This window comes from Octopus bimaculoides, chromosome 11 (assembly GCF_046866305.1).
Source record: "Octopus bimaculoides isolate indiv1 chromosome 11, ASM4686630v1, whole genome shotgun sequence".
NCBI lineage: Eukaryota > Metazoa > Mollusca > Cephalopoda > Octopoda > Octopodidae > Octopus > Octopus bimaculoides.
In genome coordinates this window covers 29352801-29368899 of record NC_142938.1, presented here as the reverse complement: position 1 = coordinate 29368899, position 16099 = coordinate 29352801, and the positions used below count along the sequence as shown (strand labels likewise).

At 37.1% G+C, this 16099-nt stretch overlaps 1 protein-coding gene across 2 annotated transcripts in view; it reads right to left on the bottom strand.

The window, feature by feature from the left end:
- LOC106880970 (organic cation transporter-like protein) overlaps positions 1–15757 on the bottom strand; it is a 51012-nt gene extending 35255 nt beyond the window's left edge. Inside the window, exons 1-3 of one of the 2 annotated variants that reach the window (XM_089359732.1) lie at positions 15528–15757; positions 12604–12800; positions 9266–9496 (exon numbers count right to left, since the gene is read on the bottom strand). In XM_089359732.1, the coding sequence (XP_089215858.1) occupies positions 9266–9496; positions 12604–12800; positions 15528–15669 (570 nt within the window). In that variant the 5' untranslated portion in view covers positions 15670–15757. The remainder of the gene's footprint in view (positions 1–9265; positions 9497–12603; positions 12801–15527) is intronic. The other variant, XM_089359733.1, reaches the window with a different exon arrangement.
- Positions 15758–16099: the final 342 nt, after the last annotated feature.

The window sequence follows — 16099 nt, the reverse complement described above, 5'->3', positions numbered from 1 at the left end:
TCCAACAGGTAACCATAAAGCCAAACTGTCGAGTAGATGCCGTTGCACATTGTGGTGATCCAGCCATGGAAAACGAGACCAAAACCGACTACTACGAGAACGACTAACAAGTATTAGTAGTCTACTCTATCGAAGGTTTTTCATTGATCCAAATTCATCAGGACTCCGCCGATGCCATCTTCTTTGCCCACCCTGTCTAAGAAGTATTGCATAAGTTGGAGGATGTTGTAGATCCATCTGCTTGGAATTGCGCATGTTTGTGCACAACAAGCCAGTTCCTCGACGACAAGCGCCAGCCTCTTCGCTAACACCTTGGTCAAATTTTTGAAATCTGCATTCAACAGCGTTATGGTCCTAAAATCTTCTATTTGATCCACCTTCTTTGGGTTCTTTCTTATCAGTGCTACCTCTCATCGACTCAAAGAACTAGGAATCCTCTCACTGCGTTGCTAGTTGAGGTAAATATCTGCTAAGAGGCTGCCGAAAAGTTTGACATATGAAAGTAAAGCTCATAGGGCAGATCATCCAAACCAGGTGATTTCCCCCCACCCCACCCCGTGCAGCCCATCATCGGATTCCATATTTCCGCTGCTGTTATGGGTCCTTCGTAACACTCCTGCCCCATTGCCGAGAGTTAAGGTTGGCACTAAAATCCATCCTGCATTCCAGACTGCCATTCACCCCAAACAGTCGAGCAAAGTGCCGCTGCAATACCGCATACATCTGTTTGGGTTTGAGTATCATGCACCCAGTTTGGTCCACCAAAGATCGAATTATGGAATACTTGTCACGTTGCGCATCTATCACTTAGGCCATCGAGCGGCTTTCGTTCCCTGGTTTCTAAGAGTATCCTCCTTAGCTCAGACAATGCATCCTTTGTGCTTAGCGTTGAAAAATTGGTCCAGGTGCTAACCTCGCCGCCAGCACTTCAGTTGCACTTCTTTTCATATGCGCCTATTTTACATTTCTAAATACGTTCCCCTCTATTCTTTTCTTGTCTTTCGCTTATACCTTACTAAACCTAACAGATTCTCCCATAATTACCCTTTTCAGAGCAAACCACCATTTGTTTTTGGCAATTGTTCCCCTAAACGCTTGCTTAACTAATTCTCTAATCTTTTTTTTTTTACCAGTGTCCATTCCAGTGGTTTTCCCAAGCTGCTTTCCTCGTTAGACAAGTTTCACAGTCGAAGAAATCTGTACCAGGGAAAGAGCTATGTCTGCACAGTCACGAATTTCTAAACTGGTAGTTTGGTCGAATGGTGTGGGTGAGGATTCTCTCAGTTGCGATGGTGCTAGTGACGTCATTGTTTGCATCGGGCGTGGTACAGATATTTGTGCTGATGTTGTTGAATGGATCTCTCCTGATTCTTCTTCTGTGGATGATGTTGCTTTACATGCTGCTGGTCTTGCCACTGACGCAGTTGTTCTTGTATTAGATGTGTCTACTAGGTACGCAGGGAGTGACGTGTTCAGCGTCCAGTAGTCAGGTGTCCGCCTACGAAGTCTATCTGGATCTAGCGTGAAGATCATAAATTTGTGGTCTGTGTAGATTTTGAAATGTGGACAACTTATACTATCCTTATCTACTAGCATACAGAATACCCTGTCTGGGTATGACCTAGATGACCTGATGCGGTTCATCCACATTCACAGTGGCACGTTCGGGAAAAATCAATCGATAATCGTCAGACAGTTGAAAATGTCTGAGCAGGTTTGTGAGCCTTTTTACCACTCTCTCTTCTCACAGCTAACCCCACATAATCTAAATGTATGTCCAATATGGCGTTCCAGTCACCCACTAGCACTAAAAGCCGAGACGTTTCTAGAGGTCTAAAGAAATCCGGCTGTTCTTCCCCTGTTGGAGCATAAACAGCCATTAGTTGAAAAGTACCCCATCGTTACCATTCACATTCAGGGCCACCAACTCACTCCGATGGGTCCAGGAAGATTGCTTTTATCTTGAGATCCAGACCTTTCAGGAACAACATCGCTTTAAGTTATACGTTGCATGTAATAAGCAATCACAAACACCATTATAATCGATACGTGAACTTAATCGTAGAATTGTTGCAATTCGGGTTAAAATATAGAGTGGCTCGGGAGAACTAGTAACCAACATTGTCCCTGACTGTCCAAATATGTTTCAAGGAATGATAGCGTTCAGGCTTTCATGCAGAATATAGGAACTGAGAAGAGGGTAATAAATGTCTTGGAAATGATTTTAAAAGGACTTTAAAATATACAGGGTATAGAGAAACCAGTATTTCTATGCAATTCACAAGTATTACATAGAAAATTGTTAGCATAATTAATATTACAAAACTAAATCGAGCAAAGGGTTTCTTGCGGTTATCCTGAAGAGCTCCAAGCCCGAATGTTCCCCACTGTGCAGGATCTACCATTATATGCGCGTGTGTGGGATGGGTGGGTGGAAGGGTTGACCTGAAACGGTTGTAAAATGTGTGGACAAACTGCCATGTCAAATAAAATTAAGGTTGTTTTCTTTTTTACTTATTAAACCTGTTAACACCACTGTATTAAGCACAAGGAAGAAGAAAGAGAATTTTATGGATGCAAAATTCTATTTTGTAATCTTGTTAATCACATTGTGTAATACGATGTTTGTCCTTGGGCAGCAACTGTTATTTCCTATTTATTTACTCCTGGAAAGTATGAAGAACGGATATTTTCCTTTAAACTTTGCTTTTGTTACATTTATTCAGACTCCAAAAAATCCCTCTCAACAAATGTCTATGATGCTCCTCCACTTCTCCTGCTCATGATCAGAGATGCACATATTGTCAACCACTTAAGGACATGTTCAAGTGATTAAGGTTAAGCAACTGACAAGCAAATCTGTGGTATCGAGCAGAATATTTACTAGAACGATATTTCTGCCTCAGCAACTCAGCACTGAATCTGTCTGAAATGTACTGGAAAATAGTTCAGTCTCAAAACATTGATGTCCCAGTCACAGAGGCAAAGTTTGAAGGGTATCGTAGTCATTTCCTTTGATTTCTTGACAGAGAAGCGAATAGGAAATAACACTTACTGACCAAAGACAAATATAAAAGAAAAAAAATTGTTACACAATGTAATGAGCGGGTGGGAGACAATAAATTAATTTATATTTATCTTGTGTTTCGATTGCTGGATTTTTTAAAATTTGAGAACCACTACATTTCGTAACTACAAATTTTGTAGAGATTAGGAAGAAACATTGGATCCTATTGTTTCTGGATGCTACAAAACAGAAAGAATACAGAGTTGCAACTATCATACACTGAAAATTATATCAGATTTATGAAATACCTGTAGGAAAGAAATCGTAAAACATATGAAAGAAATTATTACAAACAAATACAAACTAACTATTCTCGGGTAGATGCCAAATCATATAGACAAGGAAAGTAAAGCTAATCCGACACGTATTCTGATAGATTAAGTGGAACAAGTGTATTGTAACAGATGTGTTATTTCTAACTTTATAAATCTCCAAAAGAAATGAAGAAACTCTGCGAATATATGATCTGGTAATGGAAGCAGTCAGAATCTGGGGATTAAAAAGAAGACAAGATCTATTCTCTATGATAATTATGGGGTTGGGTAGCGTTGGGAGCTTAGGGAATGATGACAAATATGTAAATATACCTCCAAATTCATACACAAGGTATGATTTCTATAAACACAAAATAGACAGGCGTGGCTGTGTGGTAAGAAGCTGCTTCCCAGCCAAATGAGTCTGGGTTCAGTCTCACTGAGTGGTATCTTGGGTGTCTTCTACTATAGCCCCGAACTGACTAAAGTATTGTGAGTGGATTTGATAGACGGAAAGAGAAAGAAGCCCGTCATATATATATATATATATATATATATATATATATATATATATATATATATATATGACTTGCTTCTTTTACTTTGTACGTATGACGTATATGTGTGTGAGTATGAGTGTGTGTGTGTGTGTGTGTGCGTGCCTGCGTATGTTTTTGTATATATATTTCCCCTACTCCTGCTTTTCGGCATGTGTTAGTGACCGATAGAATAAGTACCAGGCTTAAAAAAACAAGTCCTTGAATCGATGTGTTCGGCTAAATCCGTTCAAGGCGGTGCACCAGCATGGCCGCAGTCTAATGAATGAAACAAGTAAAATATAAAAAAGAAAAAAGACAATAACACTAAAAGCTTCTGCTGATATATCATATTAAAACATTACACCCTACAAACCGCAGGTAGACTGAGTTGCGATCTATTAGGCAATAAAAATATACTGAAATAATCGTATAATAATGATAATAATAAATTTAACAAAACACTATACATAAAACACTGTTCCAGTAATAAACACGATACACATACCTATATACACATACACACATACCTATACGACCACACACACAGACACACATATGTATAGAGACAAAGTGTACATATGGATATATGCATGTGCGTGTATGTATGCATGCATGCATGTATGTATATATGTATGTATGTCATTATTCAGTTTATTTCAAGATTTCTTGTCTATAGAGAAAGAACCGGTTTCTAGCCTAGATCCAAGACTCCTTCATTAGAATTTCAATATCGACAACAGGGTGTTTTTATATGTATGTATTTATGTATGTATGTATGTATGTATGTATGTATACGTGCAGATTTGTATGCTTTGTTTTATGTATGTCTTCTCATGTATATACTTGCATTTCTAGACATGCTCATATATACTTAAATGATAAACTTCTGCAAAGTTTTACAGACTTTTACAGTTCCTGTGATGGCTTGGATCTGTAGTCTTCGAATCAGCTTTCTCCTTTCTGGTTTTGAGAAACCTAATTTCTCAAGATTGATATTTAGGCAGTGTGTTACATGCCCCAGTACCCCAGGAATTACAGATATAAACCTGAATTTGTAATCTGGACAGAGTAACTGCAAATTTCTCAATAGTTCAGCGTAGGTATTCTTTTTCACTGTTAACATCTGCTGGGCAGCTGATTTCCACAACTGTACACTGTTTCTTTTCTTTATCCTAAACATAGTATGAGATCTAGTGTGTTTACATTTTATTGAGGTTTTCACTGGGACATTCTCCCAGTACGCCTTTTTATTATGAGTGGCTATTGCTTCCACCATACTGTGGGTTTTTATTTCTTTGTCCTCGGTGTTATCCTTTCGACGGAGCCCATTACACAGTGCCTAAGCTACAACATCATGTCTCATCGATAGATATTACTGTGATGACATTTTCGGACAACTGCTTATGATGTGAATGATATCTTCAGTGTTAACTCCACAAAGTCTGCAAGGGTTGTCACATTTTACTGCATACCCTGCACATCTGTCCCTTCTGTGCCTCTGGTATTCGGGTGATATTTCTTGTTCCTGGATTGCAAACGTATACTCTTCATAGTGGGAGGTAGTAAACCGCTTGTTGGTCCATGATAGACTGCTTTGATGATCAATGTTACAATCATCTACGAGCTTTCTAACATATTCATGCATGGTCTTCTGTTCAGATACACCCATCCTTTTATCTGATGACATGTTGCGGAAAAGTCGTGCGACTTCTTTGGGCATGTATTTAAGGGTTTCAGACAAGTAATGCTGCTCAAGGAGCTACCTTCCAAATCTTATAAGGTTATCAGCTTCATGTATGCAAACTGGGTCAAGGGATGCACTTCAACACTTGGTGGTTAAAAGATGTTGCCGAAGGGATATGATACGACATTAAAAGGCAGTTTGGATCGATGTTAATCCTCTGCGCCACTTCGTATTCCTTTTAGGTAGAGGCGGTCTACGTCACTACGTTGATGTGGAAACTATGTGTGCTTGTTAGTATCTCCGGGTTTCAACATCATTAGCTCAGCTATTATCAAACGTCCAACCAAGCAGCCCAAATGTTGGTATTAGTACCGGCACTGGAAACACATTGTGGGCCACTGTTTCATTGAATGCAGATAGTTCCGAGGTTCAAATTTTCTTTATTCGACTGTAAAATTCTTTAGTGATACATGTTTTGTTACAGATGCCATTGCAAGATATGTTATCATCCACCACTAGATACCTGTAACATTCCTCATCAGATATGGGGGAAACAGTTAAGTCATTGATGGAGATGCTGCGAGTCTGGTTTACAGTTTTTCCTCTTTTCACAACAATATAGCAACGTTTATCCAGACCAAACTACAACCCTATATTCTTTGAGAATGTTGTAACCAAGTCAAGTCTCTTTTTCATCTCATGCATATTCTTTGCATATAGTTTCAAGTCATCCACAAAGAAACAGTATGCAATTTTGGTATTTCTGTTTCCTTGCGAACCAGTGAGATATCCTTTAAACTTTCTTAACATGAATGACAAAAGATTTACAGAAAGATTAAATAACATCACAGAGAGGCCGCCTCATTGGAATATACCTCGGCGGTAATGTATTCTATTAGTAATAATACAGTCACTTCATGTGTTTAATTTCAAGATGGTAGCCCACGATGAAATCAGGTCAGCTATGGCTTTGATTATGTTCACTGGAACTTTAACAAGTTGAAGGGCTTCTAACATCCATGATTGGGTAACAGAGTCAAAAGCTTTCTTATAGTCTAGCCACATTAAACCGAGGTTCCTATTCTCCCACTCCTCTGACATTACAGTTTTGTTTAACAATTCTTCGGCACATCTGCAGACTCCCTTCTTCCCGGCTGTTTGTTTTGCTGTACGTATGTATGTATATATATATGTACGTATGTATGTATATAGGTATGTATATATGTATGTATGTAAGTATGTATGTATGTATGTATGTATATATGTATGTATGTGCACGTGTATGTGTGCGCGCACGTACATTTATATATATATATATATATATATATATATATATATATGTATGTATGTATGTATATGTATGATAAATATATAAACAACAGGACACATTCTAATACCATAAAGGAAAAATTCAATCGTCACTAAATGTGACTAAAGCTATCGAGATACCTACATTGCTAGAAATAGTAGTAAAATACTTCTGGTGCCGTAAGAAGAGTGGAAATGTATACACATGCGCTGACAGGGGAAGAAACCGCCTCATGATTGAATCGAGAATTTCTCAGCCTAGACATCTAGTTTTGCGCATTTCCATACGTTTCGTCAGTCGTTCTGCTAAATCATCCATACATTTCTATGGTAAATACATATTACTAACTAGGGGAATTATTGAAATTATCTTTGTCTCTTGAGATGCTGTGATGAGAGTCACGACGCCCCCTTGCGAGAAATAGACTGGACAGAACGATTATAAGTAGTAGCGGTAGGAGAGAAGTTTGTGTGTTAGTTCGAGTTGAATTCGCAGCGAAGTCGGAAGGTGTCGGTTGGTTAGTTCGTTTGGAGTATTGATTGTTGGTTCGTGAAGAGATTGTTGGATCGTCATGTTGTCATTACGGCTGCATCTTTATCTTGTTTACTGTTACTAAACTGGTACAGTGTATCTAAACCATCCGTCACAATATCGTCGTGGTACCGCAACATTGGAGACGGAGGATACATCTGACTACGAGGGCTTCGAAGCTCACGTAGGTTATTTAACAATTTGTCCGTGAAACAACTTGTTAAATAATGGAAGACCTATTAGCTTCTATAATACAGATGCAAAGGCAACAAGAACAGCAACAGGAGTTGCAGAAGCAATTAGTACAACAACAACAACAACAGTTTTTGGAGCTATACGCAAAGATGTCCGAAATACGGTAAGTTTGTTTTCGCCGAACGGCGAATCGAACTCCATAACAGAATTCAGTTATAACTCAGAGGAGGTTATAACTTTTGCAGCGTACTACAGAAGGTACGAGGAGCTTTTAAGGAAGATTGTAAAACATGATTGGACGAAGAAAAAGTAAGGTTATTAATACATAAATTAGCTCTGTCTGAGCATGAACGATACTGTAATTTCATATTGCTCAAAAAGTTTTGTAAAATTTGTTTTCAGGAAACAATCAACTGATTGTCTAACATGATCGGTGATAAAACTTCTCTACTTAACACTCGAATAGAGTGTTGGAATTTAACTAAAAAAGAGGATGATGACTTTATTATATATGCAGGAACAGCCAACAGAATGTGTGAAAGTTTTAAACTTAAAGAACTTACTCCTAAGGTGTTTATGTGCCTCATTTTTGTAGAAGGCCTTACAGCAAAATAAAATACAGAAATACGGGCAAGAATTCTTCCAAAGAGTGAACAAGTGAACCAAAATTTAACCCTACAGACTGTTGCAGAAGAGTGTCAAAGGATGGTGAACCTGAAACACGTTAAGAAAGATTCAAGGAAAGAATTTTGCAAAAATACAGATATGTCGACCGAGAAAGTATGCCCAAATACTTTTGTTTTAAAATCTCCCCATAGATTGTTTGGGTCAAGATTGATACTTTCTATAGGATCGTGGAATCTTTGCAAGTTGCTCGATAATATAAAGTTTGCAACATTTAACTTTTGGGTACCTTAGGACCAGACTGTCGATTTTTAGGCATTATCGAAAAATCTATTTATCCACGCACTAGATGATGGTCAGTCCAGCTCGCTGCCCTTCTCATGACCCGAACGCTAGAAACGTCTTTCGTATCACATTTTCTGATCAGAATATAATCTATGAGATGCCAGTGCTTAGATCTTGGGTACATCCAAATGGTTTTATTTTTATTTTTCTGCTTAAACGGAGTGTTGGTGACAACCAGATCATTCTGATTACAAAACGTCAAAAGAGCTACTCCATTTTTATTACATTTTCCAATCCCATATCGATTTAAAACAGGCCATGAAACATAGTCCTTTCCAACTCTTGCATTGAAATCTCCCAGTATTACCAGCTTGTCAGAAATTGGTAGTTTACTCAATAATTGTGCTAGATCATCATAAAACTGTCTTACAGTTTTATCAGAATGGGACATTGTTGGTGCATAAATACTGACAACGATAAGAAACCTACCTTTAGTCAGTTTAATATGGCATGACATGATCCGTTCAGATATACTATTCGAATCTCTGCAATGGAGGATACTAATGTATTCTTGAGAGCAAACCCAACACCAGATTTTCTACGCTGACCCTTAGGTAGGCCTTTCCAGAAGATAGTATATCCATAAGTATGTTCATTTACTTGACCCTCACTAGAGAGACGATTTTCAGAGAGCGCAACTATATCAAGGGAATAATTATAACAATATAGAATATGGATATTTGTTTATCCTCAAATAATGTAGATAAATATCATAACCTGTTCAAAGGCACCACTTAAAACTCGAAGCGCTGCGAAGACCCATATGTTTGGTGAGAGCGCACTTCCCGACGCACATAGCATGAGAAAAAATGTACAGCTGACATGAACTGGTTTCCGACCTATTTTATCTGCAAAAGCCGTAAATATCAAAGCACCAGCTCCTTGGCCTATAGTATATAAAGATTGTGTTAATTCTGCCAAGCCGTCTTTATCACAAACCAGGTTCCACTGTAAGGAAAACAAAGGAAATGATAAATGCAGAATAGCTTTTGATTTTAGCCCCAAATACATATAATAGAAAAACATACTGAATTAAAAAAGATATCTTGGTTAGAATAAGAACAATATAAACCAAAGATAGTATCAAAAATATTCTAAATGAAGAAACTTATAGGTATGGCATTTGTTGCTAAAAGGTGCAGGCGTGGCTGTGTGGTAAGACGTTTGCTTCCCGACAACATGTTTTCGGATCCAGTCCCATTACGTGGCATCTTGTCCAAGTGTCTTCTACTATAACCACGGGTCGATCAAAGCCTTTCATCGAGAATAAATAGAATTACCATATATATATATATATATATATATATATATATATGAATGTATATGATTGATTCTCTTGTGAACGATAAATGAGGGTTCAATAAAATAAAGCAGGAATCGTGTTTTATGGACTCGAATCTTCTAATATTTTCTAATAATAGCGAGACTAACAAATATTATATGAATATAGAGTGGTAATAGAAAGAAAGAGATGACACCGGAAAAAAAACAATTGTTATGTAATGAACTTTATTAGCTTACAACTGTTTCTGCTATGATGTGGCGGACTCGTAGCTGAGTATCAGGATGCTGGTATATATATATATATATATATATATATATATATATATATATACATACATATATGAAATGATTAAACACGAACTACTATCAGAACTTACATACCGTGTACAAGAAACTTTTTTTACCACTTCTATACACCACTCTATACACACTCGAATAATGAAGCTGCAACTACAATATTTTATGTTATTTCTACTTTCATTTTCTTATTTTCCTTATCTCCTCCTTTTCCCTTTATCTTTTTCACATCGTCTCTGATATCTATAATAGCCCAGAAACAGCTGCAAGATTATATCTCTTTCCTTATAAATGTCCCGAAAACTTTTCACAGCCTCGGCATTGTTATCTGTTTTTGTGTAATATATATATATGTGTGTGTGTGTGTGTGTGTGTGTGTGTGTGTGTGTGTGTGTGTGTGTGTGTATACAAAAATAAGAGGAATGACCAGCAAAAGTGGACCCCTATATGCTAGAAATAGATGCCGAATCATCTAACCACGAAAAATATGTTCTCAGTAAAAATTTAGCGACACAACGTGGTTAGATGATTCGGCATCTATTTCTAGCATATAGGAGTCCACTTTTGCTGGTCATTCCTCTTATTTTTGTATGTAATATAATTTTAATCTTCGGATTTTTTTAATATGCTAGACCACTGGTTTTAATTGATTAATATCAATTTCTACCGTTATTAATAAATTTATATATATATATATATTTATATACAAGAAGATAAGATGACAAAGGAATAAACAATCATCTTATGAGCTTCATTAGTTTACTGCTGTTTCTCTTATAGTAAAGTGCCCCGCATAGTAAAGTGCCCCAGGAATACAGAATAACTTCATGGCAGCCTGAAATATAAAATGGATACAACTACTCAACAGATACAGATATCTCTTCATATTTGAGGGTGCGATGAAGTTCTGTTACTCAGGCCCTCAGCCATGAGTCCACTATAGCTTATAGCAGAAACAACTGTAAGCTAATGAAGTTCTTAAGATAATCGCTTATTCCTTTGTCATCTCATTTTCTTATTACCGCTCTGTGTTCGGCTAACGATTCGCTCTGAAGTATTCTATATTGAGGCCTACTCACGGTCTTAGTATTGCAATGCTTAAGCGAAATATTGGTTTCAAGTTCTGGCACAAGGCCAGCAGTTTCGGGGAAGGAGGCTAATCAATTACATCGACTCCAGTGTTCAACTATTACTTATTTTATCGACTCCGACAGAATGTAAGGTAAAGTCGACCGTGGCAGAAGTTGAACTCATAACGCCAAGACGGATGAAATGCCGCTTAGCATTTAACCCGGTGTGCTAACGATTCTGCCAGGTCGCCGCCTTACCTAAACGAAATATTAAAACTTAAAAACTCCTATCTGGAAGAGTTCTGACAACTATATATATACCTTAAAAACAGGAACTAAACCACAGGTATTTTGTGTTCTTTGCTACATTGGTTTCTATTAACCCATTTATTCTATCAGAAGAATTTTTATTCATTAAGATAGAAGAAATACACATAATTATATATATATATATATACATATTCATACATACGCGCATACATACATACATACATACATACATACATACATACATACACACATACATGCATACACACACACACACACACACACACACATACACACACACACACACACACACACACACACACACACATATATATATATATATATATATATATATATATATATATATATACCCACATATGTAATTAGATGCTGCTGCTGCTGATGATGATGATGATGGATTTCCTTAATGTTACAGTAAACCCAATTCTACTCAATCATTGGCCAAGCCGAAACAATTCACCGGGCTACTGTGTTGCTGAATCGGACCCGGTAACCATGGTAACGAAAGAAACTTCATAACCAAAAGGCCATAATTGCTTACTTGGGTTGTTTATTCGTGAAAATTAAGTTCTGTTAGTCTTAGGATATTTCCCTTAGAAGAATTAAGTTCGAAAGAGGAATTAAGGTATCAGTAGTAGGGAGCAGAGAATATGACCAGCCTCGAATTCAGGTAGTTTAGGGATCTTTTTCACATGGGGTGATGATAGGAATGATAGGAAACTCCTTCGGTATGACAAAGCTAACGATGGACACTCTCTATAATCTAATGATCTGTTAGAAATAGTAGACTAATCTCCCCCAAATCACACTATACCGTTTTAAAAATATGAAGGGATAACTATAATTATATTCCTATATAACTATATTAACTATTGGATAACTCTATTCCTAGATAATCTACGTTTGAGTAAAGGTCTGATTGATCATGATGAGAATGATTTAAGCATAGAAATTCTCATTCAGGGTTGACTGGTCGCTAGACAGCAAAAGCAATTCTCTTTCAATATCGTATATCATTTTAACTGTTCAAACATATATCTGAAAGCGGATGTGTTAGTGAAACAGAGAGGAAGAGAGGTGTAGGTTAAATAAGATCTAAAATATTAACATTTTTACCTCTACCACAAAAGAGACATCTTCATTTGCTGAGTAGTTGTGTCCATTAATACAGGAGAGTTCATCCGTAATATTTTTCAAGCCACGAAATATGTTAATGTGACACTTCTCATAACTGATGTCATCGTATGACGTCACGTTGTATATGGACAGCTGTTTCTCTGAGAGATCCTTGCATTGATGATCTGGAGTGTAAGCTGAAAAGAAAATGCTATTTCATAAACTCAAAGTTCCTTGTATTTTATGTCAAAATATCCGAGAAAACTAGTCTTATAATTTTCTCAGATTATTAACCCCATCTTTAAATTTAAAACTACTGCGTTTTCATCAGTTTCACCACAAGTCATGACAAAGTATTTTATTCTTGGATGCGTACAGAATAGTAGACTGTATCCAAACCAGAAAATTTAAATTATTTCACTTTTTTTAAAACATTATTTTTATTAGTTAGCCGCCATATGTCTTCTTATAATGTAAAAATTGAAATAGCTTCCGTTCAGTTGGACGTTTGGAGGTTAATGCTTGTACAAAGAGTACGCTTCAGAAGTTTGTATTGTGGTTAGGGAAGATTAATTTGAGAAACTATGCAGTGGATTTTATAATGTGCGAAAAAGAGCTAAAAAAGAAGAGAAGTTGCTGGAATGAGAATTATAGAGTATGTGCTGAGTATGTGTAATATTATTGGTTAGTAGATGTGTTGAATGTGAACTGTGAGTGTAATAGGATCAGATATCGGTTACATAAGGGTGTGTATTGTGTTATTTCATTGAGTGATAATTTCAGTGTATGTTTTGTGTTGTTCGAGATATGATGTTGAAAGTGTTATTTGAAGAGCGAGTTGTGCCTAACAGTAAAAATGTTTTGACTGCGTGTAATGTTGTGAACCCGAATATGTTCTTTTGTCAAACCCTTGCAGAATATCATGACCGTCGGACAAAACGCTTTGCTTTATTCCGTTGCGGCACGTTACATTCTGACTTCACATATCGTTGAAGTTAACTTTGTCTTTCATTCTTTCGAATGTACTGGGGTCGATGTAATCAACTAACTTCCTGCTTACATAGCTGCCGGCCTTGTATCTAGATCAGAAAGTATTAGAACAGCGAACAGGCAGAATCATTAGTGCGCCGGGGATAAAACATACTTTGTGGTATTTCTCAGTCTCTTTACATTTTGAGTTCAAATCCTTCCGAGATCAACTTTGCGGTTCATGTTTTCGAGGTCGATGAAATGAAGTACCTGTCAATTACCGGGGTCGGTGTAATCTACTTGTCCCACTTCCATCAAAATTTCTGGCCTTGTGCTAAACTTAGAAAAAAATATAATAACAAAAGCTATTAGAAGCTATTTAGCAGAGATGTTACCTAGAGATTTAGTGATAATAAGTTTCCCCAAATTTCAATAATCTTTCTTAGGATCCTTGAAGACTGCAGGTGGCACTTTTCTGCAGGTCAACAATACGAGCCGACTGAACCAATTATCACAGGAACAATTTTTATTCTTGTGTTCTACAATTTCTTCATGTTTGTGGCTAAGCCCTGATGTTTCTCAGTTTTGTTTTTCAATTTCTTTGGTATCCACTCTATTATCATATACTATTGCAAAGTATATTGTCTTACACCATTTGTTTATTTTGCTCTGTATAATTATATCTGGTCTCCTCGCTGCTGTAGTATTGTCAGTATTTATGGAGAAATCCCATAAATACGGTGTGTGGGACGAGTCAGTTTATCAACCGAGTCTATCGTGAATATTGTCGCGCCTCCTTCCTTGAAACGGGAAGGAAGAGTCATTTTCGTCGTACTTGTGGATATGGCGAAAGAATGTGTATGCTGGACGCGTCTAAAAGGTCTGGAGACGAACACTTTCCTCTCTGGTGAATCTCTCATCAACTTCTTCAAGTATTACTTGAAGTGGAAGGTGAGAGTAGAGAGGGAAGTTTTGTCTAGTGAATGTTTCAAAAAAGATGGGTGAATGTCGTAAGGATGACACGTGTGAATGATGGAGCCACCTTGAGCATAATCCTATGAACCAGTAAAAGAAAGGAAAAAAGAGAGTCACTTATTGTAATGTGTTTTTTGCATGACATTATTGCCCAAGGTTACCGTAGTCTTTTCCATAGGCTTTTCTTTCCACAGACACACCTAGTCTGTTTCCCTTTTACATTATGACATTTCTGTGATACACGTTCTCTATTGATCGACTTCCTTTTTGATCGAAATTCTACCCCCCACACACTTTTTTCCTTTTTTTTTTTTTTTCACCAAAAGGAAAAGCTCTACTTTGTATTTTGTCTCCTCTGTGTTCAGCCGTGTGTGGCCAATAAAGAAACATCTATATGCATGTGTGTGCACGCGCGCGGTGGGTGTGTGTGTAAAATGAGTTTTAAAGGATATATTATCCTAGCGGTAACCATGTTTCCTCCTAAGTTGGTTTCAGATGCCGGCTAACCACAACAGTTCTTTTGTGGTACCCGAGCTAACAATAAGTTGTTAGGCTCTGGTAACTTTTCGCGCTGGGTAGATCTGACTGTCCTGTTCAGGATTGCATATTTTCAGTACAGTAAGTAACAACATTAATAAAGATAAGGAGAACGGAGATTCTCACATCCATAATTTTATTTAACAGTTATTTACAGCGTCTTTATGTGACCTACACGTGTTTCAACTGCAGCGACTGCACATTGTTGGATATGCAACCTAGCATCATGGTCGGTGCAGTTTCATCACATATATGGAAAGACAGGAAAGTCCATATGTGGACAGTCATTGAGCATAGTTAGAAAAGGTCGAACTGGGGCAAAACAAGAGCAGCTCAGCCGTCTGCTCTTTCAACCACACTACTACCCTATTTTAGCCAACTATTTCTGACACCAACATCAAAAATTAAACTTTAAAAATCAAGAATTGTAAATCACAGCTTACCCAGGAAGACAATGTGTAGCATTGTAAAAGAAATCGCCAGCCATGTTAATAGAATGACAAAAGTTTGAAGGCTTTGAAATTTGCCGAATTCTTTAAGATCAGTAAAGAGACCGTCAAAATTGTATTCCTTACTTTGTGGCATCTTCCTTCGAAAATTATTTAACGCTTTTCAGCTTACATTACATATATGCATACATAATGCACATATATATGTATGTGTGTGTGTATGTGTGCGTGTGTGTGTGTGTGTGTGTGTGCATGTGTGTGTGTGTGCGAGTGTGTGTGTGTGTGTGTGTGTGTGTGTGTGTGTGTGTGAATAAATTAAGACGTGTGAAGTCAGGTAATGTGTATTCATGTTGTAGTCTTGTTCCCAACAAAACTTTTACTGTTACCCATTGGTCTAGATAAGAAATCAACTAATGTAAATGAATGCTAATAATAATAATAATAATAATAATAATAATAATAATAATGATAATATTTTTTTATCAGTAATTAGAAATAGAACAAGGTGAAATGGTTCTTTTCGAGACCAAGGTCAGCGCTCTCAGTGATTGCTTGTAGTAGTAAAC